Raw genomic sequence first — 24,517 nt, 5'->3', positions numbered from 1 at the left:
TTCTCTCTAATTGGGTGAATTCTGATTCAGCCAATCACAATGGGGTTTTAGGAAGTACCAATAAATAACTCTAAACGCGTTCCTTCGTTTTTTTTTCGATTGCAGCCAATCACACAGACGCTTTCTGGAACACCAATCCGTAGCTGTAGAGGGGAGAATTCAATGCCATGTGACACAAACCGACCAGTTACAGACGCAGGTTCCGAGTTCCCTTATTTGCATGGGAGGCCTATAAAAGCAGCAGCCCGGGAGGAGGAGAGAACAGTTTGTAGTTAGAAAGCAGCGGTGTGACCATGCCTGAACCAGCCAAGTCCGCTCCAGCCCCGAAGAAAGGTTCCAAGAAAGCGGTGACCAAGACCCAGAAGAAAGATGGGAAGAAGCGCAGGAAGACAAGGAAGGAGAGTTATGCCATTTACGTGTACAAGGTGCTGAAGCAGGTGCACCCCGATACCGGCATCTCCTCCAAGGCCATGAGCATCATGAACTCCTTTGTCAACGATGTGTTTGAGCGCATCGCAGGGGAAGCCTCCCGCCTGGCTCATTACAACAAGCGCTCCACCATCACCTCCCGGGAGATCCAGACCGCGGTCCGCCTGCTGCTGCCTGGGGAGCTGGCCAAGCACGCCGTGTCCGAGGGCACCAAGGCTGTCACCAAGTACACCAGCGCCAAGTAACTGCTGCTCCATCTCCTGCCCTACTCCCAGCAACACAAAGGCTCTTCTCAGAGCCACTCACATTATCTAAACACGGCTGTGTGACACATACGGGGCTGAATCTGACTGCTGATCCGCTCATAAACCCTCTTAGCCGCCCCTATAGTCACTGAATTGTAACAAATCTCTCAACTGTCTATTCTAAACTTTTTCCACAGCTTTCAGTTTCATGTGTTCGCTGCCAATAAATTGATAAACTCCATTGTAACTTGCTTATTTAGCCCATAGACTCTTCCCCCCCACACACAGACATACGCTCCCATAGGTTGGTCAGTGTCCGGCCCAGTCGCAGTATCGCAGGGGGAAACTAATATTTAGTGACGCGGCTGGAGAGTAGGATTTAGAGCCGTATAATAACTGCCATAACACTGGGTGAGGGGAATCTGATATCCGTGGACAAGAAGTTATTTTAGCGCATTTATTGCATTTGCGTTGGTGGTTGGTCCCCGCACAGAGAAGATTCCTGTACAAGATATAACCGGGCAGGGGGGTGACTATCCCGGGGGGGCTGATACAGTCGCACTGCCGGTAACAGGGAGGGACACAATGTTGCTTTCTGGGGTTCAATAAACCTCGTCACTGGAGCTGCAATTGATTTCTGAGTTCATTCAGCAAATACGTTTTGAGGTTTTTATTTTGCTGTCCAGTTACTGTATATAGTCAGTTATAATGTATCACTTGAACTTTGATTCATATGAAATAATTATTTAAATAAGTGACGTCTCAATCCAGTAAAGACCTTTCCTATTTCCCCTTATACTGTGTTTGCGCCCAACGGACGCTTACTTGGCGGGCGATTTGAAACCATCAGCTGATCTCACTGAGCCAATCAGTAGAAGTAACCTATGGGCGGGACTTATTTAATCGACTTGTTTTTGAGGACAATTTATTATTATGCGCCAAACTCCGCCCACCAACTCAGTTCCCTCTCAGGTCCTCCCCATCTGTATAAAGGAGACTGCAGGAAGAATTTCCTACATTTTAATTCACTCAGTCAGTTTGAGAATGTCCGGACGCGGCAAAGGCGGGAAGGGTTTGGGGAAAGGAGGCGCTAAGCGGCACAGGAAGGTACTGCGGGATAACATCCAGGGCATCACCAAGCCCGCCATCCGCCGCCTGGCACGGAGAGGGGGAGTCAAGCGCATCTCTGGCCTCATCTATGAGGAGACTCGGGGGGTCCTCAAGGTTTTCCTGGAGAATGTCATCCGGGACGCCGTCACCTACACCGAGCACGCCAAGAGGAAGACCGTTACCGCCATGGATGTGGTGTACGCTCTCAAGCGCCAGGGCCGCACTCTCTACGGCTTCGGGGGCTGAATCTGCTCATAAACCGATATAAACCCAAAGGCTCTTCTCAGGGCCGCCCACTCACTCGGTTATTTAGAGCTGTTACTATTTGCCTAAATGTTTGGGCTTCTCTGACCCTGCGCCGGGGCAAAGCTGAGAAACCGACTGATTTCTTTATCCCCAGCATTATGTATAATGGGGCCGGTACTTCTATGAGAAGGAAAACACACGGGATGATCGGCAGGTTTCTAAGCTGCTGCTCCTCAGTGCTTGTCCCTAGTAGTTCATCCCACACTGGGGCAGCACCTAATAAACTCTATTCCATAAGCGATTGTTTAGCTCCCCCCATTCATATTGTGCCAATGAGTATTTGTTCTTATACAGTAAATTTCCTAAAATACTTGGTGGAACCGGTTGAACACTTTGCTGAAGGCGCAGGAACAGGAGATAAAACCCAGTACCGATATGTGCAGTCACCGTGGGGGTCGGACCCGTTACTGTCCCGCTTGGGATCCCACCTCCCCCGGTGTTACAATCGGAAGCCGTTTTTGCAGAAGGAGACTAAGACAAAATAACTTTTGTCCATCAAACCCAGGGCAGTAGCGCCCCCTGCTGATTCCCGGACCTCACCCTTCTGTTTGGTCTAAATCTTCCCGCCCTGAAATCGGCCTCATATCAGAAATAAAGATTTTTCTACTAATAAACAGTAATCGGTTTCCTTAGTTACTTCCCCTCAAACCCCGATCATTATGTATTATGTGGCCTCCCTGGGGGGAACCCAATGCATTGCGGCTGGGAAAGCGCTGAGTCTGTAGTTACTCGCTGTGTCCGGATGGGATTGTCATATAACAACCAAATCGCTACACAGGAGCGTCTGTCTTCGACACTGTATCAAGTCATTAACTGGTGGGGGCAGAAATTGTGTAGAAACAATACAGTGTAACTGCGCTGAACTCGCAACTGAATGTTTCCCAATGCTGCAATATAATATATATATATAAAAAGACAGTCTACAGCTTTTATAGGGAGGAGGTGGGTGGCCCTGAGAAGAGCCTTTGTGTTGCTGGGAGTAGGGCAGGAGATGGGGCAGCAGTTACTTGGCGCTGGTGTACTTGGTGACAGCCTTGGTGCCCTCGGACACGGCGTGCTTGGCCAGCTCCCCAGGCAGCAGCAGGCGGACCGCGGTCTGGATCTCCCGGGAGGTGATGGTGGAGCGCTTGTTGTAATGAGCCAGGCGGGAGGCTTCCCCTGCGATGCGCTCAAACACATCGTTGACAAAGGAGTTCATGATGCTCATGGCCTTGGAGGAGATGCCGGTATCGGGGTGCACCTGCTTCAGCACCTTGTACACGTAAATGGCGTAACTCTCCTTCCTTGTCTTCCTGCGCTTCTTCCCATCTTTCTTCTGGGTCTTGGTCACCGCTTTCTTGGAGCCTTTCTTCGCGGCTGGAGCGGACTTGGCTGGTTCAGGCATGATCAACTATCCTAACGCTTTCCGATATACGAGAAAACTGTTCTCCCCTCCTCCCTGGCTGCTGCTTTTATAGGCCTCCCATGCAAATAAGGGAACTCGGAACCTGCGTCTGTAACTGGTCGGTTTGTGTCACATGGCATAAACCCTCCCATCTACAGCTACGGATTGGTGTTCCAGAAAGCGTCTGTGTGATTGGCTGCAATCGAAAAGAAAACGAAGGAACGCGTTTAGAGTTATTTATTGGCGCTTCCTAAAACCCCATTGTGATTGGCTGTACCAGAATTCACCCAATTAGAGAGGAGAGGTGTGTTCTACGCTGCCTACTAAACCCAGTACTGGGAATAATAACGCTACATTCTTCTATCTCTTTGTAGCTGAGTTGTATTGGGGATCATGTCCGGCAGAGGCAAACAAGGCGGCAAGGTTCGGGCTAAGGCCAAGACCCGCTCATCCCGGGCTGGGCTGCAGTTCCCAGTTGGCCGTGTTCACCGCTTGCTGAGGAAAGGCAATTATGCCGAGCGGGTGGGAGCCGGAGCTCCGGTCTATCTGGCCGCAGTACTCGAGTACCTGACCGCTGAGATCCTGGAGTTGGCTGGGAACGCTGCCCGGGATAACAAGAAGACCCGCATCATCCCCAGGCACCTGCAGCTCGCTGTGCGCAACGATGAGGAGCTGAACAAACTGCTCGGAGGGGTGACTATCGCTCAGGGCGGGGTCCTGCCCAACATCCAGTCCGTGCTGCTGCCCAAGAAAGCCGAGAGCTCCAAGCCGGCCAAGGGCAAGTAACGCTCCGAACGATGAACTCTAAGCATCAAATAACACAAAGGCTCTTCTCAGAGCCACTCACATTATCTAAACACGGCTGTGTGACACATATGGGTAAATCTGACTGCTGATCCGCTCATAAACCCAAAGGCTCCTCTCAGAGCCGACCATATACAGCTGCATCGCACAGGGGGTTGTTTTGTTACAGGATAAATATATGTGGCGGGATACAGACATAAGGATAACGTTACTCACAGGATTCCTGTCCCAACAATAGTATTTTGGTTGGGTTTTGCGCCTTTTAGGAGTGGGGTTAAAAGCCGAATTTTCACATTTCTTCCCCCCCATAAAAATGCTGCTGATTGTTACACTGTGTGTTCAGCTGATTTGATTGGGGATTTGGTGGCTCTGAAAAGAGCCTTTGTGCTGCTGGGAGGCTGTGCGGGTTGGATCTAAGCCCTCTCGCCTCGGATCCTGCGGGCCAGCTGGATGTCCTTGGGCATGATGGTGACCCTCTTGGCGTGGATGGCGCACAGGTTGGTGTCCTCAAAGAGACCGACCAGATAAGCCTCGCTGGCCTCCTGCAGAGCCATGACGGCTGAGCTCTGGAAGCGCAGGTCGGTCTTGAAGTCCTGAGCGATCTCCCGGACCAGGCGCTGGAAAGGCAGTTTGCGGATGAGCAGCTCGGTGGATTTCTGGTAGCGGCGGATCTCCCGGAGAGCGACTGTGCCGGGCCGGTAACGGTGAGGTTTCTTGACTCCGCCGGTGGCCGGGGCGCTCTTCCTGGCTGCCTTGGTGGCGAGCTGCTTGCGGGGAGCTTTCCCTCCGGTGGATTTGCGGGCGGTCTGCTTGGTACGGGCCATAGCGAGAAAGGAACACTAGTTCCTGAAGAAAATAGCCTGAATAGTCCCAGAGTCTGGCTAAACTCGCTATTTATCGGCGCTGCCTCCCTGTGATTGGTCAGTTTTATAAACACACCTCTTCCCTGAGTAGCAAATCAGCTTCACAACTAGAAATCCCGCCTAAATTCTATTGCACTATTGGCTGCTTTCAGTGTTTCAAACTCGACCTTCATTTCGTTTCCCATCGCTCTGAGAAAACCCTCAGCGATTTCAAATATTCCGCCCGACTCTCCCGCTCCCAGAATCTCACTCGCTAGATGGGCAGAACATCTCGGAGTTCCATTCCCGGGCTTTATACTTCGGTGCCATTCAGCGCTGAGCCCAACCCCGGGCTGTGGTGCCGCTAATAACCTCTGCTTAGTGGGGGAGGTTTAGATACAGTCGCATTCAAATACAAATCAAACAGGAGGCAGAAATCATTCCCTCGCTGGGAATTAATAACCCTCAAGCGGCAAATGGCAAAACCAATCAGCGAAACTAACAGCCAGGGACCCAGATCTGCAGGTTGAATTTGCGAATCCCCACTAGGTGGCGCTGTTGTATAAAGAAACAGTCACCAAGCGGCTCTGTACCCGCAGCCTCAGTTCGCTGGAAATAGACAGAACCGGTACAGTAAATGCAGTCAGTGTGGGGAAACCTAAAGCTTCTTTATTATCCTCATCCCAATCCCTAACTATACACAGTAACCGTGGGGCTGATATGGGGGCGGAGCTACTACAGAGCGACAGAAGTTACCGGCTCTTTTGCTGGGGGAGGTGGGGGCTCTGAAAAGAGCCTTTGGTGCAATGCGCTGGGGCCCCGGGGCCACATTACTTCTTAGGAGCGGCCTTCTTTGCTTTAGCCGCTTTGGGCTTGGCGGCCTTTTTAGCCGGGCTCTTGGCAGCTTTGGGCTTGGCGGCCTTTTTAGCCGGGCTCTTGGCCACCTTCTTGGGTTTGGCCGCTTTGGGCTTCTTGGGGCTTTTGGCGGCCTTTGCCGGTTTCTTCACCTTCTTGGGGCTCTTTGCTGCTGCCGAGACCTTCTTGGGCTTTTTAGGGGACTTGGGCGCCTTCTTTGCCGCCGCCGCTGGTTTCTTGGCTTTGGGCGCCGCTGGCTTCTTCTTGGCCGCCTTCTCCTTACTCTCCAGCGGCTTCTTGTTCAGCTTGAAGGATCCGGAGGCTCCGCTCCCCTTGACTTGGGTGAGAGTCCCCTTAGTGACCAAGGCCTTGAGAGCCAGCTTGAGGCGGCTGTTGTTCCTCTCCACATCGTAGCCTCCGGCAGCCAGAGCCTTCTTGAGAGCGGCCAGGGACACCCCGCTGCGCTCCTTAGAGGCGGACACGGCTTTCACGATGAGCTCGGCCGCGCTGGGCCCGGAGGGTTTCTTGGCTTTGGCGCCTCCCGCTGCCGCCTTCTTGGGCTGCTTCTTCTTCTTCTTGGCGGCTTCAGCCGGGGGAGGGGCCGGAGCGGTCTCAGCTGCAGTCTCTGCCATTCTCTCCCCGAACTCTGTTTGTAAAAAGTATTTTGGTTTCCAGCTGCGGAGCCTCTTTATATTCAGCCTTTCTTTGCTCTGATTGGTCAGCTGGCCGACCCTCGCCATTATATGGGGTATGGCGGACCTGAGAGGGAACTCGGATCAATAGGCGGGGCTTCCGTTTCCTAACTACTAATGAAATTGTAAGACGTAATTTCAATTTTCACCTCTGATTGGTTAGGAATGTTTAAGTCTAAATCTGCCAGTTTTGAAAATAATTCCCCGTTTCGGTTGGTTATTACTATTTCTGCGCCCCATAGAGAAAGGCGCTAAAATATATCACATAGAACTTTATTTCTAAATGTAAATATTCTCTTCCCGTGATTTTTTCTTTATAAACTCGCACATCGGGTACATTTTCTATTATAAAAACAATATCAGTTCCCGCCTCACTGCAGGCTGTAGGATTTCCGTTCCTGGGGTAGAATAGCTGTGAGTGCGTATAATGAGCGCAATCCCGCGCTGGCGCTAAACCCGCTCCCCCACAAACAGCGGAGAACTCGGAACATAAATAACATTTATAACATATATAACGGATATACTCGAGTATAAGCCGAGTTTTTGAGCACCAAAAATGTGCTCCAAAAGTCACCCTCGGCTTATACTCGCGTATATGGATAAGATGTATATCCCGTGCATATCCACACGCACCCCCGCCACCAACCCCTCCTCCCTCAAACCCCCTCATTGCCTGTGCGCGCTGTACCGCTAAAACCTCCCTTTGACGTGCGCTCCTATGGCAGATTCCGCACGCAAGTACCGCTCACACGCCCAACCCCCGCTGTGCGCGCTGTACCGCTACGATCCCTCATCTGGACAATCTCCAGAATCCGGACACTGTGACCAAGAGGAGCATGTGCCTCGGTAGGCATCACCAAAAATGTTCGCGGACTTTCGGCAAAACTCGCGAATATTCGCGAACTTTGCGAACCCCATAGACTTCAATGGGAAGGCGAATTTTAAAACCTAGAAAAGCCATTTCTGGCCAGAAAACTGATTTTAAAGTTGTTTAAAGGGTGCCACGACCTGGGCAGTGACATGCAGGGGGGAGATCAAGCAAAAATGTATCTAAAAAATACTTTGTAAAAAAACCGCCAAAAAATAACGGCAAAAATAAAACCCGCCAAAAAAAAAAAACACCAAAAAAAAAAAACACACCAAAAAAAAAAAAACACCAAAAAAAAAAAAACCGCAAGCTATTCCTATGTAAACGCATAGGCAAAAAACCGAGGCGCAAAAAAAACCGCGGCGAACCCAAAATGGCGAACATCGGCAAAAGTTCGCACCCGATGTTTGCGCGAATTAGTTCGCCGGCGAACAGTTCGCTACATCTCTATGCCTCGGTCCCCAGCAGCTTCAACCAGCCCCGCTGCCAGCCTACAGTAAACACCCGCCGCTACTCCTCGGCTAAGCTGCAGCACAAGCAGCCCATTGCGTTTTCCGTGGTGGTGGTTGGTTGCTAAGCAACAAACCACCTTCTAATACTGGTTGCATAGAACTCAGGACCCGGACTGAGAAAGAGCTGTCCAAACTGTGCCTTAACTTTTAAGTGGCTGCTCCCAGCCAAAGAGCAACTCAGCCTGCAGTGTATTGCACCCCAGTGCTTTGGCACAGCAGGCAAACCTGGCTTTTCCATGGCTGCACAAGGCCCCTGTGAACCTGCACAAACTGTAAGTCTACCCTGATGCACTTAGTACGTAAGCTGGACCCCTTGGTGCAAGATTTGGTAGGTAGATCCACTTTCAGGGCTGTGCACCAGGAGGCTCATGTGCCAGATGCTTCACTCCAAAGAGATTTTTGGGTCTGTCTAGTCATGGGCATCATGCACTTCTCAGCATCATGTAATATTATGTAAGCCCACCCTAGGCTTATACTCGAGTCCATACAGTTTTCCAGTTTTCTTAGGTAAAATTAGGTACCTCGGCTTATATTCGGATCGGCTTATACTCGAGTATATACGAGTAGTTGCTCCCTTGGTTCCGCCACACGATGGCGCTGCTGTACAAACCGGTTTCATTTTGCGCCTTTTATGAAAACACTACTTCCCGCCCAAGACCAACCCAGATATTCTGTGAGAGAGTGAGGGGCAGCGAGGAGCTCGCTTAGGTGCAGTGTTGGCGGTTACTAAAGAACATACATTGTATTTTGTATTTATCCTCGCACTCCTCAAGCTCTTTCTGTATTTGAAACTTAGCAGTATGAATTGATTTAAGCCGAGGTGTAATTGTTCATTGATTTAGGGAAAACATAAGAACAATTTTGGTAACCAATCAAAATCCACAAGTCAAAGAATGAACTCCCTCTACACAAGTTTCCTCTTTGGAGACGCGACTGAGAACTGACGAGCTGAGTATTTAGGGGAGGAGCTTGGGTCGCAGCGCTCAGTGATTGGAGAGTCTCCGCATAGAGGAACCTTTCCCGTTACCCAGTTGGATTCAAACACATCAGCTGATGTCACCGAGCCAATCATTAGCAAACATTTGTGGGCGGGATTTAACCAATGGAATGTCGCTCCCGTACAATTGGTCAGTAGCTCTGATTATAACCAAATATGTCCGGACGCGGCAAAGGCGGGAAGGGTTTGGGGAAAGGAGGCGCCAAGCGGCACAGGAAGGTACTGCGGGATAACATCCAGGGCATCACCAAGCCCGCCATCCGCCGCCTGGCACGGAGAGGGGGAGTCAAGCGCATCTCTGGCCTCATCTATGAGGAGACTCGGGGGGTCCTCAAGGTTTTCCTGGAGAATGTCATCCGGGACGCCGTCACCTACACCGAGCACGCCAAGAGGAAGACCGTTACCGCCATGGATGTGGTGTACGCTCTCAAGCGCCAGGGCCGCACTCTCTACGGCTTCGGGGGCTGAATCTGCTCATAAACCGATATAAACCCAAAGGCTCTTCTCAGAGCCGCCACTCACTCCGTTATTTAGAGCTGTTACTGCTGGGATATCTTTATCTAATTGTTTTGGTTCTGGCAGTTACATTATTGTTGAGCCATGGGGGCAGGGTCGTTTAACCCTATCTGTAACAATGGCCCCTTTATTGGAGCTCCCTATAGATCCTCTCAGGTCCCTGTCTGGGTTTCACATGAGGGGTGGGCGTGTCCTAACGGTCCCTGCCAGAAACACAGTAGGAGGGGGAGAGCCAATCACAGCCCTGCAGTCACACAAGCACAGACAGGCTTCAGTTCCCTATCAGGTCAGCCTAGCAGCTGATTGGTTCCTATCCTACAGTGCCGCCGGCCCCCCTGCACAGCCTGGGAAAGGAGGCAGCAGGAAGTGGCACAGATGGGCGGGGCTAGTGGGGTTTGGGGGAATTTCTCAATAAATCAGTCAGAAACACAACTTTAAGCACAATCCTTCTATATCTAGAGGAGTATAATTCCCTGGTACATTCAGAATGTTTATAGGATATGTCTCCTTTAAAAATGTTGTGTTTCGAACTGATTTTTGAGAAATTCCACCAAAACCCCACTAGCCCCGCCCATCTATTCCACTTCCTGCTGCCTCCTTTCCCAGGCTGTGCAGGGGGGCAGCAGCACTGTAGGATAGGAACCAATCAGCACTCACTCCACTCAACCAATCACTGCCGCCATGTTGCTCCCCAATAAATCCCAATACATTGCCCCACAACATAAGTTTATGAACTGATAAATCCTAAGGAATTTGCTCCCAGGTTCCTCCCCCCCCTGTGCTCTGCAGTGGGCGTGGCTTCTACTCCCCCCTCGACTGTTCTACCACTTATTTCTAAACACTACTCCTCCTACAGGTTTAGGGGTACAGCACCCAGACTCCCCACACATCTTCGCCCTATAGCGGAGCAGGCTGCTTGTGCTTTTCTAAGCGATCCTGCCCCCCGTCTTTTTGTGGCGCCGCTCCGAACCCCCCAATTTTCCCATTGACTTTGACAGGGAAGATTTTTAAACTGCTGCCGCACTTACAGCTTTGAAGCTGCACCCCCCAAACTTGAATAACATAATCATGGGGTCACCCCGAATGACATAGCGACTTTTGTTGGACGCCCCCAAAGTGGGAGGGGCCAACAACAGCCAATCAAATTTAACCTATTGACTTGGCAGAAATCCAACCTGCTGCCAGTCTCACAGTAATAACACCGGGGTGCCCACTGTTTTTCTAACTTGAGTCGAAGTCACCCAGTGACAAAGTGGGCGGAGCCACCAACCACCAATCACAATTTACCTATTGACTTTTACTGGTTTAAATTTAAACTGCTGCCATTCTTTAACTATTAATCCCAGGGCCCCTAAACTTTGCAGAGTTAGTCACTGGGTAACTGCAATTCCAGGTTAGAAAAAGTGGGCGGAGCCACCAACCGCCAATCAGATGTCACTCGTTGACTTTCAGTGGGGAAATGTAAATTGCTGCCGTTCAGACATTATTACATCCAGGGTCCCCAAACTTTGCACAGTGGGTTTTACTATATAACTGTGGCCCGAGGGTAGAAAAAGTGGGTGGGGCCAACAACAGCCAATCAGATTTCATTCAGTGACTTCACGTTTTTCAATCCAATGTGAAATTTGTTCTAGAACTTCCCTTTCTAGTTATATCTGTAACCTTGTTATGGGCTAAGGGGTCCCAGCCTGAAGGCCAGTTAGGGGGGGATTTGGGGTGAGTGCTTATTTGTACCCTGGGTACCCCTGGAACTATAGCGGGGTGACTGTTACCCCAATGTTTCTATATATCTGTAACCTTGTTATGGGCTAAGGGGGCCCAGCCTGAAGGCCAGTTAGGGGGGGATTTGGGGTGAGTGCTTATTTGTGCCCTGGGTACCCCTGGAACTATAGCAGGGTGACTGTTACCCCAATGTTTCTATATATCTGTAACCTTGTTATGGGCTAACAGTCACCCCGCTATCGTTCCAGGGGTACCCAGGGCACAAATAAGCACTCACCCCAAATCCCCCCCTAACTGGCCTTCAGGCTGGGCCCCCTTAGCCCATAACAAGGTTACAGATATATAGAAACATTGGGGTAACAGTCACCCCGCTATAGTTCCAGGGGTACCCAGGGCACAAATAAGCACTCACCCCAAATCCCCCCCTAACTGGCCTTCAGGCTGGGCCCCCTTACCCCAATGTTTCTATATATCTGTAACCTTGTTATGGGCTAAGGGGGCCCAGCCTGAAGGCCAGTTAGGGGGGATTTGGGGTGAGTGCTTATTTGTGCCCTGGGTACCCCTGGAACTATAGCAGGGTGACTGTTACCCCAATGTTTCTATATATCTGTAACCTTGTTATGGGCTAAGGGGGCCCAGCCTGAAGGCCAGTTAGGGGGGGATTTGGGGTGAGTGCTTATTTGTGCCCTGGGTACCCTGGAATTATAGCGGGGTGACTGTTACCCCAATGTTTCTATATATCTGTAACCTTGTTATGGGCTAAGGGGGCCCAGCCTGAAGGCCAGTTAGGGGGGATTTGGGGTGAGTGCTTATTTGTGCCCTGGGTACCCCTGGAACTATAGCAGGGTGACTGTTACCCCAATACAGACCGTACCATCACTCAGGAACGTGACAAAGGACAGACACCCGGTGCAGAGTTGGACAAAGGAACGTATATCGGTTTCTGTATTTCATCACTGGAGAAATGTAAAGTTATTATGTAAAAAGAAGTGGCTACCAATAAAAACCTCCTAAGCCGATCGCTATATAATCCATCGTGTGAGTGGAACTAGCGCCTACGGGAGTAACTAAGAGCTACAAAAAGAGCCAACACGGAGGCGGTGCAGCAATTCCTGAAGATAAAATAAGGGCCCCCTAGAGCCTCTGAGCACACGCGGCGTTCCCATACAGTCCGGCCCCGGGGCCCCCCAGCTCTCTCTAATACAGTCCGGCCCCGCCCCCAGCTCTCTCTAATACAGTCCATGAACGGGGTCAGGGTTCTCTCTGGGCAACAGAGACTGCAGTGTCGCTAAAAGGAACAGAATCTTGGCAGGAGGAGAGGTTCTGACGGCTGAACCCAAGAGTCCCAGGCCCCTGCTTATTTATAGCTGTGATGTACTGGTCCGGTGTAATGTCCAATAGGATCCTGCACGTTCAGCTGCTTTAGCATCCCTTTGTGTAACACGTCCCATATAATCATCTCCGCCGCCAGTCTTTGGTTCTCATCCATTTTACGAAGCTTCGACGCTACAATGACTCCAAAATTGTCGTACTCGTCATCGTCCCTGCTCAGAATGGCCGCCGCTTGGGACAGGAGCTGCTTCTCCAGGTCGTCGTTGCACAGTTTCCTTTTCATTTGCTTCTTGGGGAGACTAAATTCTTCCGCGTCGTTTTCCATCGCCGCCTCGTTTGGCCTGTGGATGCTCATCTGCAACACAAACAGGAAAATCATCAAATCAAGCTTTCTGGAACTTTCCTTTCCTGGCAGGGACCGTTAAGCCACGCCCACCCCTCATTTTGAAACCAATCAGCAGCTAGGCTGACCTGATAGGGAACTGAAGCCCGTCTGTGCTTGTGACTGCAGGGCTGTGATTGGCTCTCCCCCTCCTACTGTGCTTCTGGCAGGGAGCGTTAGGACACGCCCACCCCTCATGTGAAACCCAGACAGGGACCTGAGAGGATCTATAGGGAGCTCCAATAAAGGGGCCATTGTTACAGATAGGGTTAATGTTTAGTCCAAAGGGAAACAGCACCGGATATTATTCATAATTGCCTACAGGGTTAGGGGGTTTTCCTTTATCCAATATGCCTCCTTTTAGAGTTTGGATTCGGTTTTGGCTTAATAGTAAGGAAATGTCCAAATGTGGTTCTTGCAAGCAATTCAGGAACTTGGTCCCTAAAAACATGCAATGATTTCAAAATCCCAGGGCAGTAATGCGGCGCCCCGTTAAGGCAGAGGTGGGCAAACTATGGCCGACAGGTCACGTCTGGCCCCTTAGTCTGTTTAATCCAGCCCGCTGACTCATCACGTGAGGTTTAAGGTCCCCCATACACGGGCAGATCCGCTCGCTTGGCGATGCTTAGAAAATCTAGTCGGATCGGGGACCGTATCGGCTCGTTGATGCAGTCCCTGGACCGACTTTTCCTATACCCTTTGTTATAATTCGATCGTTTGGCCCCAGGGTCGAACGATCGAATTATCCTGGGTTCTCCCGATATCGGGGCCAAACGATCTAATTATAACGAAGGGCATAGGAAAAGTCGGTCCAGGGACTGCATCAACGAGCCGATGTGGTCCCCAATCCGACTAGATTTTCTAACCTGCCCGATGGAGATCTGGCTGATTTCAGGCCAGATATCGGATCGGGCAGGCCCGTCGGTAGTGCCCATACACGGGCCAATAAGCTGCCGAATCGGTCTAAGGGACCCATATCGGCAGCTAGAATCGGCCCGTGTATGGCCACCTTTAGTGTCTGGGGACCGACGTGTGCAAACGGTATTACGTTAGCCCGGGCCGTCGGTGGCCCCTAAGCCAATAAGTTTGCCCGCCCCTGCGTTAAGGGGTTCATTTCCTACCTGAGACAAATTGGGACTTTCGACGATTTCGACGAAGCTCTCCTCGCTCGCCCGTTTCTCCTCCTCCCCGACGTCGCAAGGGATGATGTCCTCGCTCTCCCCCAGGTTGGAGGTGGCGTTGCCGCTGGCGTCCTGCTCGATGGTGAACTTCAGCAGCTCGAAGTACCACAGACGCGGGACGTAGACGTTATCCCCGGTGGCCCCGGAGCGTTTGGACAGTTCCACTTTCTTCAGCTCCTTCTTGAAGACCGTTCGGAGGTTGGCGATTTTGTGCTTGACGTACTCCAGGTTGGCGGTGGGACACACGCTCTTGCACAGCCGCACCAGCTTCTCGTACGCCCGGTTCTTCTTCTGTTTGTTGAAATAATCCGTCGACTTGACTTTCCACAAGCACGGGAGCGCGCGGTACATCTCTATGAACTCCTTCAGGAAGTCGGGACTCATGTAGTTCTCTGGGGGGATCGCCCTTTCCTCGCAATATCCTCCTACAGGGAGAGAAATGGCATCTCAAAAATAAGGCAAAGCGGCCTAAAATTTTATTTCATTCACCATCTAGGAAGTGCTGAATGGAAAGTAAAAGTAATTGCAATTAAAAATCTGAACTGTCAATCATATATTGCCTGCCCCGCCTCTATGCCTTCGGCATAGAGGCGGGGCAGGCAATATATGATTGACAGCTCAGATTTTTAAATACATTTATAACAGGTATGGATGATTTAATTAAAAAAATAACTGGGGTTTCATGTTTCAATTTTCAATATACAGCTTTTTATGTGTAGGTGACAGTTCCCCTTTAAAGTGTAGAGTTTCCAATGGGAACACTTTGCAATATAGAGATTATTATGGATAACTTGCCGGCTCTAGTTCCCACAGCTGAAGCCCCAGTCTTGGGAATCAGCCGTGTCCATGGTGATGGTCCCTAAATGACCAAAGCAACCAATGGGAAACGACTACAAGGTGGCCATACGTGGGCAGACTTAATCCAGACCAATTTGGCATCTCATCTGCCCATGTATGGGACCCACAACTGGCCTCACCAATCAATATCTACAGGGTCGGACTTGGGGTGCAGGGCCCACTGGGGCTCCCTGAAGGTGCCCCTGCTGGCCGCATCCCCTATACCCCCCCCCTGGGGTCCCCCACCCGACGTCCTCCCCTGAACGCATGTAAATTTAGCGCATCAGGGGAGGAACAGTCGGGCAGGGGAAGCGCCGGCAAGGGTCAGGACTGGGCCACCGGGGCCCACTGGGAATTTTCCCAGTGTCCCGGCAGCCCAGTCCGACCCTGAATATCTAACAGAGAACTGTCCAGACCAGTTCTGAATACAGAGGTAGGGGAGATGGCAATCTGACCAGTCCCTGGGGCAACTGGTACTAAGAGCTATCTTGGGGTCAGGAAGGAATTGTTTCCCCTCTGGGGCAAATTAGAGAGGCTTCAGATGGGGTTTTTGCCTTCCTCTGGGGCAACTAGTAGTTAGGCAGGTTATATATAGGCATTATGGTTGAACGTGATGGACGTATGTCTTTTTTCAACCTAACTTACTATGTTACTATGTAACCTTGATCGGGCAAGTTTGATTTCCCCATCAGATTGGGGGCCGCTCACTCCGGCAGCTCCCTAGGGCCAAACAACTGAATTAACTCGACGTCGCCAACCAACTGGGAGAAAGATTCACTCGTTTGGCAACCTCACAAAACTACCGCAGCGTAAAGGACAAGTCAACCCAAAATATATGTTTTTGCCTAATAGAAGAAAACATCAATCAATTAAATATACAATCAAGTAAAAAACAATTGCAAATATGCAATGAATGTATATTGCTAATGAATTATGATTTATTTTATTAGGCAAAAAATTATAATTGGGCATTTCCCAGTGGTTTGTGGGTACAGTCGGTGGAGAACATGGCTGTGGGGCAGGTTCCATGATGATCAGAAGAGAAGAGCAATAAGGAGGGAGACCCCTAGAGGCACCCCCCGGTACTTACGCCCATTGGTGTATCTACTTGCTGTCCGTTCCATCTGGTTTAGCGGCTGATCAAAATCTAATTCTTCCTCCTCTATTTTAACCTGTAAGATCTCTGCCTCCGGCTCTGGGAAACCTGCCGATTAGAGAAACAGAAACGTGAGAATGAAACGAAGGAATCGCTCAGAATACAAGTAAAATAACATAAATGTGACCCACCCCTTTAAGCAAAAGGGGAGGTTCACCTTCAGGTATATTTTAGATATAGAATTGCCAATTCTAAGCACCTTTTCAATTGGTCTTTATTGTTTATTATAGTATTTGAATTATTTGCCTTCCTCTTCAGCCTCTTTGCAGCTTTCAAATGGGGGTCACTGACCCCGGCAGCCAAACCCTATTGCTCTGTGAGGCTCCAGTTTTATTGTTATTGATTATCTTTCTATTCAGCCCCTCTCCTATTCATCTTCCAGTCTATCTTTCAAACCAATGCCTGGTTGCTATGTTAAATTGGACCATAGCAGCCAGATAGCTGCTGAAATTCCAAACTGGAGAGCTGCTGAAAAAAACTGAATTGATTAAAAAACAAAGACCAATAGCAAATTATCTCAGTACAGAACTCTCTACATTATACTAAAGGTAAAACAACCCCTTTAACACCAAGTGTAGGGATTCATAAAGGCATAAGCACGGTTACATGTGTACAAGCATTTCCACAACCATGGGAGGCACCATTGCTGGAGGAGCATGTGACTGCCTTTGGCCAATCAGGAGGCAGTGCAGGGGAAGGGATAAGTGCCAGGGAAAGGCCAATGCATCCCCTTAGGGGTAATGATGGTGCATTAGTGGGAGGAGAAGACAACGGGAAGGATGTGGGACAGGAGGACAGATCCAACAGAATTCCCTCTGATGCTCAGAGTTCCCTGCAGCCTTGTGCCTGTATATGGGGGGCACAGAACCCCTCAGTGACTGCTAATATCCTTATCATTTACAGTAGGGGGTAGATTATCCCTTATAATACATGAGTGATACTCAGAGTTCCCTGTATAACTCAGCCTGCAGCCTTGTGCCTTTATATGGGGGGCACAGAACCCCTCAGTGACTGCTAATATCCTTATCATTTACAGTAGGGGGTACATTATCCCTTATAATACATGAGTGATACTCAGAGTTCCCTGTATAACTCAGCCTGCAGCCTTGTGCCTGTATATGGGGGGCACAGAACCCCTCAGTGACTGCTAATATCCTTATCATTTACAGTAGGGGGTAGATTATCCCTTATAATACATGAGTGATACTCAGAGTTCCCTGTATAACTCAGCCTGCAGCCTTGTGCCTTTATATGGGGGGCACAGAACCCCTCAGTGACTGCTAATATCCTTATCATTTACAGTAGGGGGTACATTATCCCTTATAATACATGAGTGATACTCAGAGTTCCCTGTATAACTCAGCCTGCAGCCTTGTGCCTTTATATGGGGGGCACAGAACCCCTCAGTGACAGCTAATATCCTTATCATTTACAGTAGGGGGTACATTATCCCTTATAATACATGAGTGATACTCAGAGTTCCCTGTATAACTCAGCCTGCAGCCTTGTGCCTTTATATGGGGGGCACAGAACCCCTCAGTGACTGCTAATATCCTTATCATTTACAGTAGGGGGTACATTATCCCTTATAATACATGAGTGATACTCAGAGTTCCCTGTATAACTCAGCCTGCAGCCTTGTGCCTTTATATGGGGGGCACAGAACCCCTCAGTGACTGCTAATATCCTTATCATTCAGCGTGGGCACAACTGGACTAACTGGAGCAGAAGGCAGCTGAGAGGAGAGGCCCCGTGTCACTTCCCAATGTATGGATGCACCGGCACATATGGCATCTCAGCAGGGTAGATTTTCAAACATGGTCACACCATGACCCAACTGAGAGCCACAGTACATGGATATCAGTTATCAGTGTAAGCCAATGAAACTTGTAGAGATTTTTTAACATCATTCAGTGGCCAGACCCTGAAATAATTACTATACATTGCCCAGAGCCTGACAGTTACTATATGTTGCCCAGAGCCTGACAGTTACTATACATTGCCCAGAGCCTGACAGTTACTATACGTTGCCCAGAGCCTGACAGTTACTATACGTTGCCCAGAGCCTGACAGTTACTATACATTGCCCAGAGCCTGACAGTTACTATACGTTGCCCAGAGCCTGACAGTTACTATACGTTGCCCAGAGCCTGACAGTTACTATACGTTGCCCAGAGCCTGACAGTTACTATACGTTGCCCAGAGCCTGACAGTTACTATACGTTGCCCAGAGCCTGACAGTTACTATACATTGCCCAGAGCCTGACAGTTACTATACATTGCCCAGAGCCTGACAGTTACTATACATTGCCCAGAGCCTGACAGTTACTATACGTTGCCCAGAGCCTGACAGTTACTATACGTTGCCCAGAGCCTGACAGTTACTATACGTTGCCCAGAGCCTGACAGTTACTATACGTTGCCCAGAGCCTGACAGTTACTATACGTTGCCCAGAGCCTGACAGTTACTATACATTGCCCAGAGCCTGACAGTTACTATACATTGCCCAGAGCCTGACAGTTACTATACGTTGCCTAGAACCTGACAGAGTTATTATACATTGCCTAGAACCTGACAGAGTTACTATACATTGCCAATGGACATACATTTCATCAACCAACAATTTCATCAACATTCATCTCTGCAAAGTTATACGGACACCGTATGTTGAACCAACCCACGTGCAACTAGTTGGATATGGTCATGCAATAAAACAAACACAGTGAGGGTGAGAGTAGGGGGTGGGGGAGGGGGGCAGAGGGTACAAAGTAGGATCCTTGCTGTAACTAATGTATCCCATCAGCTGGGGGAATACTTGGCCACCTGGGATAATTCATGGGCTTGTTTAAACTGACCCCCAATAGGAGCCTCAGTCTGGGTAAGTACATCCCACCACATACCTCCAATCAGAGCAAAATCTCTACTGGACTTGGTGGAACAATAATTACCCCCCCCCCCCCCACCCAACCCCCCCATCCTGGAACAGGAAGTATAGAGAACCAGAGCTCCGAAACCAGGAAAGTACTGGGTTCACATACCAAGGTGAAGGTTCTTAGTAGGCCCATGATTTAACCCAAGAGGACCAAGTCCTACAGGCAGAGCACCCCCAGCTGAGAGAGACAAACAGGGAGACCCCTCAAGCTCAGCCTAGAGATACTAACGGAACCTTAGGATTCTCACCCCCATCAGTAAGTGTAACTGCCATGATTTCCATTGGGTTCAGATGATCTTCTGAATGTTCTTCCTCTAATTTTATTTCTGAAATTTCTGGTTTCATCTTTGGAAATCCTGCAAATCAGGAACACAATCTGGTGTAAATCTGGGGGGTAGGAAATGCCTTGTACATCAATGGTTTCATATTGTCTGAGGTACATCTGGGGGGGGGGGGTAGGAGTGAGTGCGGGACCAATACTCATTGCTGTATGGGAAAGGCTGGCAGTTTGGACTGACAGATGTACGGGGAGTTCCCAGAGAAGCAAGGGATGAGACATGGCAGCAAGAACAGCACTCAAAGCGGCGGCACAGCTAACAGAGAAGAAGATCATGAGTGGATCTCTAGTAGATCATACCAAAACAAAAATTACAGGTGGATATTCCTGGCTATGGTACATCCTAAGCTAACAGGTAGTACTACCCTACTACTTCCATCACTTGGACTCTCCCCAAATGGCCACTGGGTCTCTAGAGCAGAAGTCGGTCACTATATACCCCATTGCCCGGCTATATGGATCTCTAGAGCAGAAGTTGGTCACTATATACCCCATTGCCCGGCTATATGGATCTCTAGAGCAGAAGTCGGTCGCTATATACCCCATTGCCCGGCTATATGGATCTCTAGAGCAGAAGTCGGTCGCTATATACCCCATTGCCCGGCTATATGGATCTCTAGAGCAGAAGTCGGTCGCTATATACCCCATTGCCCGGCTATATGGATCTCTAGAGCAGAAGTCGGTCGCTATATACCCCATTGCCCGGCTATATGGATCTCTAGAGCAGAAGTCGGTCGCTATATACCCCATTGCCCGGCTATATGGATCTCTAGAGCAGAAGTCGGTCGCTATATACCCCATTGCCCGGCTATATGGATCTCTAGAGCAGAAGTCGGTCGCTATATACCCCATTGCCCGGCTATATGGATCTCTAGAGCAGAAGTCGGTCGCTATATACCCCATTGCCCGGCTATATGGATCTCTAGAGCAGAAGTTGGTCACTATATACCCCATTGGCCGGCTATATGGATCTCTAGAGCAGAAGTTGGTCACTATATACCCCACTGGCCGGCTATGTGGACCTCTAGAGCAGAAGTCGGTCGCTATATACCCCACTGGCCGGCTATATGGATCTCTAGAGCAGAAGTTGGTCACTATATAGCCCCTGGCAGTGTATCTTGTCTTAACTAAACCCAAACAGCCAACAATGCCCCCCCAACCTCATAGAATTATACAGTCTTCTCATTTACACCCTCCTGTCCCCCTGGCAACATCATCATCTTACTCGGAAGAGCACAAGCATCAGGAAGAGGTTCCTACCTGGCAGCTGAGTAGAAACCAAGGCCTCCATGGAGACCAGTCACTGGGTGACTTTAGGGTTTGCCTCATGAATGGACTGACTGTGGGCCAAAGAGGCAGCCAATCAGCCATCAGCATTCCTGCCCAAACAGCACTAACTCTCCAGTGGGGGTGATCTGAACTGGGCACGGGGCACATTAAGGCAGCCCCCTCACATCCAAATCTTCTACATTGTGTTAGTATGGAACATTCCCAAGGTGCATAGCAGCCCCTATTGGCTGTAGTGACTATTCAGTCTCTCTGTAACAATGTGTATGGGGCCATCCTACCCCCCATGCCCCCCTGAGATACATGCCCCTGATACATGCCCCTACCCTAGCAGTTTGGAACCTAGAGTGGAGCCTCCCCTGTTTTTTATGGAGGAACAAAAACCTCAGCCCTAAATCTATCAGTATATCTGCCCTCTATGGAACCCCTATCAAGTCTCTCGTATCCGTGCAATTTCTCCTTTCCTTTCTCCTTGCCGCGGGGCACATTATCGCTTGCCCAGGACTGGCACAAGTGCACAGGTTCTTACTGATGTTTCCAGTCTATGGGCACAGTCTAACTGACACCGTATAAAGTCACACTTACTGCCGGCACTACAACATGAGCCTTAGGTCTCAGCCCACAATAAACTCAAATCACCCCCAGTAGTTAATGGAAATAAATCAAAGGGTTAACAGCACCAGAAAATATTTCCCCATATTTTCTCACCATCAATAGTGCGAATAAGATCATTCCCTGACTGAAACCCCCGTAACTCTGACTGAGCATTCCCCTAACTGTCAGCCAGGGATCGACAGGCACAGAGAGGGGCAACTCACTCACAGCCCTGCAGCAATAATCTCTAGCTGCCCCCGACCCCAACCTGTCCTCTTTAAATATTACTGAATTGCATGATTACCCCCCAGTCCCACAGCTGCCCCTCTCTATCAGCCCCTGCAGCGGGATTAACCCCCAGTCCCACAGCCGCCCCTCTCTATCAGCCCCTGCAGCGGGATTAACCCCCAGTCCCACAGCCCCCCCTCTCTATCAGCCCCTGCAGCGGGATTAACCCCCAGTCCCACAGCCGCCCCTCTCTATCGACCCCTGCAGCGGGATTAACCCCCAGTCCCACAGCCGCCCCTCTCTATCAGCCCCTGCAGCGGGATTAACCCCCAGTCCCACAGCCGCCCCTCTCTATCAGCCCCTGCAGCGGGATTAACCCCCAGTCCCACAGCCGCCCCTCTCTATCAGCCCCTGCAGCGGGATTAACCCCCAGTCCCACAGCCGCCCCTCTCTATCAGCCCCTGCAGCGGGATTAACCCCCAGTCCCACAGCCCCCCCTCTCTATCGGCCCCTGCAGCGGGATTAACCCCCAGTCCCACAGCCGCCCCTCTCTATCGGCCCCTGCAGCGGGATTAACCCCCAGTCCCACAGCCGCCCCTCTCTATCAGCCCCTGCAGCGGGATTAACCCCCAGTCCCACAGCTGCCCCTCTCTATCAGCCCCTGCAGCGGGATTAACCCCCAGTCCCACAGCCGCCCTCTCTATCAGCCCCTGCAGCGGGATTAACCCCCAGTCCCACAGCCGCCCCTCTCTATCAGCCCCTGCAGCGGGATTAACCCCCAGTCCCACAGCCGCCCCTCTCTATCAGCCCCTGCAGCGGGATTAACCCCCAGTCCCACAGCCGCCCCTCTCTATCAGCCGCTGCAGCGGGATTAACCCCCAGTCCCACAGCCGCCCTCTCTATCAGCCCCTGCAGCGGGATTAACCCCCAGTCCCACAGCCGCCCCTCTCTATCAGCCCCTGCAGCGGGATTAACCCCCAGTCCCACAGCCGCCCCTCTCTATCAGCCCCTGCAGCGGGATTAACCCCCAGTCCCACAGCCGCCCCTCTCTATCAGCCCCTGCAGCGGGATTAACCCCCAGTCCCACAGCCGCCCCTCTCTATCAGCCCCTGCAGCGGGATTAACCCCCAGTCCCACAGCCGCCCCTCTCTATCAGCCCCTGCAGCGGGATTAACCCCCAGTCCCACAGCCGCCCCTCTCTATCAGCCCCTGCAGCGGGATTAACCCCCAGTCCCACAGCCGCCCCTCTCTATCAGCCCCTGCAGCGGGATTAACCCCCAGTCCCACAGCCGCCCCTCTCTATCAGCCCCTGCAGCGGGATTAACCCCCAGTCCCACAGCCGCCCCTCTCTATCGGCCCCTGCAGCGGGATTAACCCCCAGTCCCACAGCCTCCCCTCTCTATCGGCCCCTGCAGCGGGATTAACCCCCAGTCCCACAGCCGCCCCTCTCTATCAGCCCCTGCAGCGGGATTAACCCCCAGTCCCACAGACAGTGCAGGGAGGAGGAGGTGGAGGAGGAGGAGGAGGAGGAGGGAAAAGCACTTACCCAGTAGCCCAGGCTGGAGATGTGAGTGCAGGGGAGGGACAATGCCAGGGACACAGGGGAAGGGAGTTGCTGGGGCAGCAGGGGACAATTCCCAGCCTGCTCCTTAGTGTGTCCCTATCCGGACTGTGTACGAAGGGCGGAACTGGCATCTCACAGCCCGACCCCCAGCTGAGACAATACAGAGTTCTGCCAATGAAGCTCCTGGGTTTGAGTTCAGCCCAGGAAGTGATGACCACTTAAATATCCGCACATAGGTCAGGTCTGTTAATGACAGAGGTGCGACGCCATTTTGTTGGTGGGCGGATGTGCCTAACGGTACCACAGCGGATTAGCCGGATTGTGGAATTTAATATAAGAACTAGTGACTGTGTATAATATCGGTGCCGTCAGTTTGTGCCTCCAATAATGTTATTTTAGACTCAGAAGTTGGTTTTGTTATCCTTACCTTATAGCACTGACACTTGGGGTACAGACTGGGGGAGGGCAGGGGGCTGGGATAATGATGGTTCCATTACATATAATATATAAGCACTTTGTACCCATGTGTATATAGTTCCCATGATTCTGTGCTGTATCTTTGTGTGGGGTCAGTGCTGAGTATATATTGTATGTATATAGTGGGGGGAGGGTTGTTTAATAAAGCAAATTATACCCTTAAAGGTACAGTACAAGATCAGGGGCAAATAATAACTCCATGCCGGCAGTGGGTACAGGCAGGACATGGTGATAGTGAGCTTTGGGGCACAAACAGTGTGTGACTCAGTACATTTTGTATGTAGCGACTGTCCCCCAATGTACTGGGCGTCCCCTGGGCAGGAATGCTATACTGGCCCAGTAAGGACTGATGGAGAAGGGGGAGCTTGGGGGTTACATACCCAGTCGACACAAAACAAGGGACAGTGTAAGGGTTTGGGGTCGGGCGCATTCCCGTTTGTTGAGACCCTGATTTTACCCCCTCGCCTGAAATCCATAGTAACCCCCCTGTCAGTAAGTCACACTAACCCCCCTGCCGTTGAAGTGTCACCCGAATCCTCAGAGGCAGTTGGAGCACAAAGTGGGTAAGAAGGGTTGAGGCCTGGGCAGAGCAGGGGTAACCCAGTAGCCTAATGCCCCCGGCTCTGTGCTTACAGCTTTAGCCTCAGGGCGCTCCCCAGGGGGCTGCATCTCTCTGCACTAGCGCAGCCAAATGTTTCATTTAAGAAAAAGAAATTCAGCTCTTAAAGTTACGGGAGGCGGCTTTTTGCTGCCCCTGGGGCAAGGTTCTCCCTTCTAAAGAGCAGCAGGAGTGGGTCACCCCCGTGTCCATAATGCCTCCGGGGCAACTTGATCTTTATCCATAGTGCTTGCTGGGAGGTAATAATTAGGGATGCACCGATCCCGCCCTGACGGATTCTGGCAAATCCCGAACCGAATCTGAATCCC

General features: G+C 50.8%; 6 protein-coding genes across 7 annotated transcripts; 2 read left to right on the top strand and 4 right to left on the bottom strand.

Annotated features, from left to right (window-relative positions):
* Window positions 1–24: 24 nt before the first annotated feature.
* Window positions 25–959, top strand: LOC100496436 (histone H2B 1.1). The gene has a single exon (XM_002940835.5). The coding sequence runs from the start codon at window positions 294–296 to the stop codon at window positions 672–674; it is 381 nt and encodes a 126-aa protein (XP_002940881.1). The 5' UTR covers window positions 25–293; the 3' UTR covers window positions 675–959.
* A 2,119-nt stretch (window positions 960–3,078) lies between these two features.
* Window positions 3,079–3,524, bottom strand: LOC100496181 (histone H2B 1.1). The gene has a single exon (XM_002940833.5). It carries the CDS (start codon window positions 3,472–3,474, stop codon window positions 3,094–3,096), a length of 381 nt encoding a protein of 126 aa, XP_002940879.1. The 5' UTR covers window positions 3,475–3,524; the 3' UTR covers window positions 3,079–3,093.
* Window positions 3,525–3,822: 298 nt separating this feature from the next.
* On the top strand, window positions 3,823–4,318 carry LOC100496752 (histone H2A type 1). Its single transcript, XM_002940837.5, has one exon. It carries the CDS (start codon window positions 3,868–3,870, stop codon window positions 4,258–4,260), a length of 393 nt encoding a protein of 130 aa, XP_002940883.1. The 5' UTR covers window positions 3,823–3,867; the 3' UTR covers window positions 4,261–4,318.
* A 319-nt stretch (window positions 4,319–4,637) lies between these two features.
* LOC100487139 (histone H3) lies at window positions 4,638–5,132 on the bottom strand. Its single transcript, XM_031904317.1, has one exon. The coding sequence runs from the start codon at window positions 5,100–5,102 to the stop codon at window positions 4,692–4,694; it is 411 nt and encodes a 136-aa protein (XP_031760177.1). The 5' UTR covers window positions 5,103–5,132; the 3' UTR covers window positions 4,638–4,691.
* A 767-nt stretch (window positions 5,133–5,899) lies between these two features.
* Window positions 5,900–6,646, bottom strand: LOC100495870 (histone H1B). The gene has a single exon (XM_002940831.4). The coding sequence runs from the start codon at window positions 6,605–6,607 to the stop codon at window positions 5,951–5,953; it is 657 nt and encodes a 218-aa protein (XP_002940877.3). The 5' UTR covers window positions 6,608–6,646; the 3' UTR covers window positions 5,900–5,950.
* Window positions 6,647–12,194: 5,548 nt separating this feature from the next.
* Window positions 12,195–23,323, bottom strand: LOC100495603. 2 transcript variants are annotated; one of them, XM_018089530.2, is made up of 5 exons: window positions 23,096–23,323; window positions 19,352–19,459; window positions 16,105–16,218; window positions 14,118–14,602; window positions 12,195–12,969 (listed from the first exon to the last, which is right to left on the bottom strand). In XM_018089530.2, exons 2-5 carry the CDS (start codon window positions 19,446–19,448, stop codon window positions 12,640–12,642), a joined length of 1,026 nt encoding a protein of 341 aa, XP_017945019.1. In that variant the 5' UTR covers window positions 19,449–19,459; window positions 23,096–23,323; the 3' UTR covers window positions 12,195–12,639. The 2 variants fall into 2 exon arrangements, with proteins under 2 accessions (XP_017945019.1, XP_031760167.1); XM_031904307.1 differs by lacking the exon at window positions 19,352–19,459 and having other exon boundaries at window positions 23,096–23,322.
* Between the last annotated feature and the right edge of the window lie 1,194 nt (window positions 23,324–24,517).

The sequence above is a fragment of the Xenopus tropicalis genome, chromosome 6, assembly GCF_000004195.4.
Source record: "Xenopus tropicalis strain Nigerian chromosome 6, UCB_Xtro_10.0, whole genome shotgun sequence".
NCBI lineage: Eukaryota > Metazoa > Chordata > Amphibia > Anura > Pipidae > Xenopus > Xenopus tropicalis.
This window is presented reverse-complemented; position numbering and strand designations above follow the sequence as displayed.

Coding starts and splice junctions, on each gene's coding strand:
- LOC100495603 (XM_018089530.2), bottom strand. CDS start 19,448: ATGAAACCAGAAATTTCAGAAATAAAATTAGAGGAAGAACATTCAGAA. Junction 14,603..16,104: donor AAGTAGATACACCAATGGGC/GTAAGTACCGGG, acceptor CTCTCCCTGTAG/GAGGATATTGCGAGGAAAGG. Junction 12,970..14,117: donor AAAGTCCCAATTTGTCTCAG/GTAGGAAATGAA, acceptor TTTGTGTTGCAG/ATGAGCATCCACAGGCCAAA.
- LOC100496436 (XM_002940835.5), top strand. CDS start 294: ATGCCTGAACCAGCCAAGTCCGCTCCAGCCCCGAAGAAAGGTTCCAAG.
- LOC100487139 (XM_031904317.1), bottom strand. CDS start 5,102: ATGGCCCGTACCAAGCAGACCGCCCGCAAATCCACCGGAGGGAAAGCT.
- LOC100495870 (XM_002940831.4), bottom strand. CDS start 6,607: ATGGCAGAGACTGCAGCTGAGACCGCTCCGGCCCCTCCCCCGGCTGAA.
- LOC100496181 (XM_002940833.5), bottom strand. CDS start 3,474: ATGCCTGAACCAGCCAAGTCCGCTCCAGCCGCGAAGAAAGGCTCCAAG.
- LOC100496752 (XM_002940837.5), top strand. CDS start 3,868: ATGTCCGGCAGAGGCAAACAAGGCGGCAAGGTTCGGGCTAAGGCCAAG.